Raw genomic sequence first — 5,803 nt, forward strand, 5'->3', positions numbered from 1 at the left:
CTTCCTGATTCATCATCATACATCAAAACTTCTGATTGGAGACCGTATTTCATTCCTCCGGAGTTTGCAAAGAAAAAAAATTTTAAGCAGCTCAGCAGGAAGTGTGAGTTATAGGACAACCAAAAGCTGATTATTGCCTGGCTGTATCCAAGTTTCGTTGTGCATGTTGCGTGTGCGCGTCATGGATTATAAAGAGCGGTGATTATAGTTTCATTGCACTTCACGCAATATTGAGAAGAGGAAGCTTTTAGACAAATATTAATAATCTGATGTGAAACTGTGTTTTATTTTCTGGAGGGAAACGGGGGAAGCTTCCAGAAAGAGGCCTTAGTCACCGTACATTTTGAGAGCGCATTTGGAGAGAGGAGGAGATGCGGTTAGGGAGTAGGCTAATCCAACCACCGGGTAAAAAGGGCAGCTTCAGATGGCTCATATTCCGCTGTAGCTGTATTGTACCGTGACACCAGCTTGAAGCAGGGACGGAGCAGCAGAGCGGGCGCGCCCACAGCATCTGTACCAACACATCACTGCTCCAGGGGCACTTCTCTCTCTCTCTCTCTCTCTCTGCAAGATTGGACGCGGAAGCAAACGCGCAGCCAGTGGGAAAATACTCTCAAGCGCACACTTTTACAGGGGATCAATGCCGCTGATGACCGTGAGATTCCACAAGTAATATGCGCAACACTGTGGACTGCCCTATTTTTTCCTCTCTTCCTTTCTCTTTTCTGCTCAGTTGTGTTTCCTTATTCATTGTGCGCCCTATGAAGAGCATTAACTATCCCTCCCTCCAATCCTATTGAAAAGGCTGCGAAAAAAAACAGAGGGAGATGAGAGCAGCAAATCCCTTTTTTATTCCCCTCGTAGCGCTCAATAAGAGAAGAATGTGTTGCCTATCAGTCACCGAGGGGATCAAGTCTTCGGGATGGTCCCACGCGTTCAATGCGCCGTGCAAAGCATCACTGAGAGAGACAGAGTGAAGAGGACAGCAGCAGCAGCAGCAGCAGCAGCAGCAGCAGCATCCTGCCTGGACACTTCACATCATTTAGCAACCTGTCGCCACTCAAGATCCATTTAAGTCAATTAGGGCTGCCAGCTCCTCTCACCTTTCAAGTCCTCTCATCAGACTGGCGTGGTGAGTAGACACCTTGCAGCTGTACTCCACTGATAAATCAGGAGAGCATTATTGCAAAAGTTTAGATGGAACCTGCATTTCTGGACCTTTTTTTTTTCGTTTTAAGAAAAAAAATGTATAATAGCTTGATCTTTAGATTTATGATAACACTTGCCTAAGACAAATAACTGGCGGACTTCCTTAGAATTAAATTACACTTGTGCGTGCGTAAAATGGTGACATTTTCCTTCCCCTGCTAGTTGTCCTGGAGTGAGGATGAGGAGCCTGGCGCTGCTGTTGGGGGTGAAAGCCGCCTGCATCCTGCTGGTGTCCTCGCTCTCGGGCACAGGAGCCGTCAACAACAGCGGCCGGTGGTGGTGAGTGGAGCGCGCGCCGCCGCGTGCCACGATGCGCTGATTCCGCCATCAGCATCCATCCATCCATCCATCCATGCAGACTGGCTCCAGAGTCGCTCAGTCGCGTTTATTCGGGAAAGACCCCGCGCTGCTTTCAGCGAGGAGCGTTTTATTGGCTCACCACATTTCATGCTGCATGCTCGAAATAATGTGTTAGTTTTGGATCTGCTCGCAACTCCTGTTCAAAAAAAAAAAAAAAAAAAAAAAAGGAAACAGCCGCATTTAGGCTTGTGGGATTTTAGCTGTCGTTTCCAGACTTGCTCCAAAGCTCAATAACCAATTTAACTTCTTTTTTCCTTCAGATTTTAATTTATTGCCTTTTCAGTGAAATCAGCTGCAGCAGGCTATTAAACAATAAACTATTTTTTTTCTGGGGGCTAATAATTACAGTTTCACCTTTTATTTGCGGTAGATTTAATTTACTTTTACTCCGTCTCCACCTCTACTTCTAGGGTCGTGTGGTTTGAACACAGGACAACATTTTTCAGTCCAACGTGGGATAAATTAAATATGGATTTATGTCATAGCTGCTTGGAAACATATAGGAGGTTTATTCCAGGGTCGTGTTGATCTAATACTGTACATTCCCCTGTCTATACAGCAACCTCAAACAAAAACAGCCAACCGCATTATATTTTGATATGAAAAGGAAAAAGAAAAAAGAAAATGAAAAATCGTATCTGTAGAGTTTAACATGCTGGACTGCATGTTTAAAAATCTATAAACTGTGGGCTGGGTTTGTTGAGGTAATGATTTAACGAAAGATTTTTGCGGTGCGCCTGGTTGGACAGTATTTGCGCACAACGGCAGGACGTTTTACAAATATTTAAAAATGTCAGCAGAAGTCCAGAAAAACAGCTAGAAAAAAAAAAAGAGACACCGTTGAGTTTTGAAAGGATGAAAACATTCAAAAGATGATTTTTTTTTTCTTCTTATTAACGTTCCCAGGCCTCACCGCACGACTGTCTGGGTCAGCCTTCAAACAGGCCAAGGCTCGCTCTCCTTTCCGGATGATAATGTTTACCAGGAGACACAGCCATTACACTCCACGTGGTTTTGAAAGAAAAAAAAAAAGAAAAAAAAAGAAGTTGACACAGAAATCTCAAAGAAAAAAATACCAGAAGTAGAAAGCAGAAGTGGAAATTATACAGCCTGTGTCCTCAAACACTTAAAGTAAGCTCCTGAAAACCATGACCACCAAATGGATGTATTAAAATCCACTTAGCTGAAATCTGAATTTCACTGAAGAAGCAGGTGCCATGTTTGGCATGAGCCACAACCATATGTAAGGAAAACACAAATTTAAATAACATTTTAAGTTTTGATTTCATGAATAAAAACAGTAGCCATAACATAGTTTATGGGTTAAAGAAGTGTAAAGAGGCTGATTGTTTGGTAAGTTGTTACAGCTTTGAGATTCAATATTGAGATTTGAACATCTGAAGAGATTTTCCCAAATGTGCCAAGCACAATATCTTCTACATCTCACTGTGATGTTGTGTATTTTACAATGAGAGAATAACATGAGCTGCACATTCAGCAGTATACGTTCTAATTATGAACCTGACAGGTAGCTGTGTCTGATCCAAATAAAGGGGTTGAAATAATACATTTAATGCTCTCAGCCAAGCCTGAAACATTTTATTTGATTTAGATACCGTCTTCTTCGTGGTCATGCTACAGACTGTGTTCCTGTTACTGTAGTAAATAAGAGAGAAACTGTAATTTTAAAGGCAGGGATGCCAAGAGACATCAGTTTAGGAGTTTAGCAGAACACCTACGAAGCTACATGCAGGAGCTGCCAGCCCTCTTGACTCTGATTTCCTTGTCCCGTTGTGCCAGGGGTATTGTCAATGTGGCTTCCTCGTCCAACCTCCTTACCAATTCCAAGAACGTGCAGTTGGTCCTGGACCCCAGCCTGGCCCTCCTGAGCCGACGCCAGCGCCGGCTGATTCGGCAGAATCCTGGCATCTTGCATGCCATCGCCGCTGGGCTGCACACCGCCATAAAGGAGTGCAAATGGCAGTTCCGCAACCGCCGCTGGAACTGCCCGACCACCCACAGCCCGGCAGTATTTGGCAAAATCGTCAATCGTGGTGAGCGTCTCTTATGCTTCGCATCAGGCAAAATTTAGACAACTCTGGCCAAGATGTAATGGAATCTCTTGTCTGCACTTAAAAGCTTTTGTCTGCAAATAATTCCCAATTTTTTGGCAAAAATTTGGTAAAGCCAAGGAGAAAAAAGTTTGGATCCGTCTCTGATGGGAAGTTTTCATATTCTTGCTTCAGGTTGCCGAGAGACAGCATTTGTATTTGCCATTACCAGCGCAGGGGTGACCCATGCTGTGGCTCGCTCCTGCTCAGAAGGGGCCATTGAGTCGTGCACATGCGATTATCGTCGCCGAGGTCCCGGAGGGCCAGACTGGCACTGGGGGGGCTGCAGTGACAATGTGGATTTTGGCCGGATGTTCAGCCGTGAGTTTGTGGACTCGAGCGAGAGGGGAAGGGATCTGCGCTACCTCACCAACTTACACAACAACGAAGCTGGCAGGATGGTAAGACTTTGATATTTGCCGTCTGATACATCCGAGATTCACATCCAGAGTGAAATTTAATGAGAGGTTTGTGGTCTTCCTCCTTGCAGACAGTGTCTTCGGAGATGCGTCAGGAGTGTAAGTGCCACGGCATGTCGGGCTCCTGCACCGTACGCACCTGCTGGATGCGCCTCCCCAGCTTCCGCACGGTTGGAGACTTCCTCAAGGACCGATTCGACGGCGCATCTCGAGTTGTTTACGCCAACAAGGGCAGCAACCGCGCCTCCCACCGGGCCGACCCCCGTCATCTAGAGCCCGAAAACCCGGCCCACAAACCCCCATCCGGGATGGACCTGGTCTACTTTGAGAAGTCGCCAAACTTCTGCTCCTACAACGGCAAAACCGGCACTTTGGGCACTGCTGGGAGAACATGCAACAGCTCGTCTCCGGGCCTTGACGGATGTGAGCTGTTATGCTGCGGACGAGGTTTTAAGACCCGGACGGAGAGCGTGACCGAACGGTGCCACTGCACCTTCCACTGGTGCTGCCATGTGAGCTGCCTGAACTGTACCAGTGCACGAACATCATACCAGTGTCTATGATCAAAGGTGAATATATGAGGAGCAAAGAAGACCTCCTCAGGAAAACAGGTAGTTTACTGAGTGGTTTGACACGTTACGAAAGCTTTGAGACAGGTAAACCGATACAGGGAAAATTCTGGCACAAAACTTCAATCAATGTTTTTGACAGTAGGAGAAAAGCACAAATATGTGAACAGGGTATAGAGGGAGTATATATGCTTTCTCTTTGCCTTTAATGCTTAACATTATTAAATATTTAAATAAGACAGCCATCCATGTTGAATGAAAAGCACTCACATCCCTCCCTCCATGTTTACACTGTGGATAAATGAGGTGAAGGGGCGAATGGATGTGTAGGGAATCAGACTGCTGTATAGAGCTCTTCTCTCCCACCCAGGGCACAAACTGGACACAATGTTTCACAGATGTCTCTGCGGCCAAGGAGCCACAAACATGTTCTCTTATAAACTGGTCAGGACCTTTAACAAGAATGAGGTTATTTAACAAAAAAAAAAGGTTTTTTTTTTTTTTTTATGTTCTTCAGCTGAAGTTTGGCCTGCATCACATGTAAGGGTGTAAAGTTTATCTCCTGGATGGACTATCAGTTCCCAGCGGGCACACTCAAGATGTGGACACAGCACAACCACTTATGAATTACTCACCACATTCGCCCCTTTTTTGTTTAGATTTCTCCACAATTGAATGCACCTCCAGCCTGATTTGCCACTCTGACTCACCACAGGATGGTCCTGGAGGTACATGACAAGGATCGGCGCTCACCAAGGAAAATACGAGCTGAGTGATTAGATCTGACTGAGGCAACGCGATCTGAATGTATCATCAATACACTGAATATTACGGCGTGACTAGCAAAAACAGAGGGTCGATATTAAACAACGAAACGCGACCTCAGAGATCAATGTCACAAAATAATACACTAAATTCCTATAAATACTCACGTGGAGAGATAAAATAGTTCCACGTTTAAAGTAGGCGAATGGTGTATTACTTTAAGCTAGGTTGTAAAAAGAGAAGAAGAAAAAAATGATCATGAAGGATATGGTTTCTGAAGAAAAAAAATACTGTATATCAGCTAAGAGAACCAAAATGCTGTAAATATTAAAATATCTGAATATATTTATGAATAAATTGTGAGTTTGCT

General features: G+C 44.7%; 1 protein-coding gene across 1 annotated transcript; it reads left to right on the forward strand.

Annotated features, from left to right (window-relative positions):
* Window positions 1-617: 617 nt before the first annotated feature.
* wnt1 (wingless-type MMTV integration site family, member 1) lies at window positions 618-4,667 on the forward strand. The gene is made up of 6 exons (XM_030118634.1): window positions 618-669; window positions 865-1,132; window positions 1,372-1,488; window positions 3,370-3,623; window positions 3,816-4,081; window positions 4,171-4,667. Exons 3-6 carry the CDS (start codon window positions 1,388-1,390, stop codon window positions 4,660-4,662), a joined length of 1,113 nt encoding a protein of 370 aa, XP_029974494.1. The 5' UTR covers window positions 618-669; window positions 865-1,132; window positions 1,372-1,387; the 3' UTR covers window positions 4,663-4,667.
* Window positions 4,668-5,803: the final 1,136 nt, after the last annotated feature.

Source organism: Salarias fasciatus, chromosome 20, assembly GCF_902148845.1.
Source record: "Salarias fasciatus chromosome 20, fSalaFa1.1, whole genome shotgun sequence".
NCBI lineage: Eukaryota > Metazoa > Chordata > Actinopteri > Blenniiformes > Blenniidae > Salarias > Salarias fasciatus.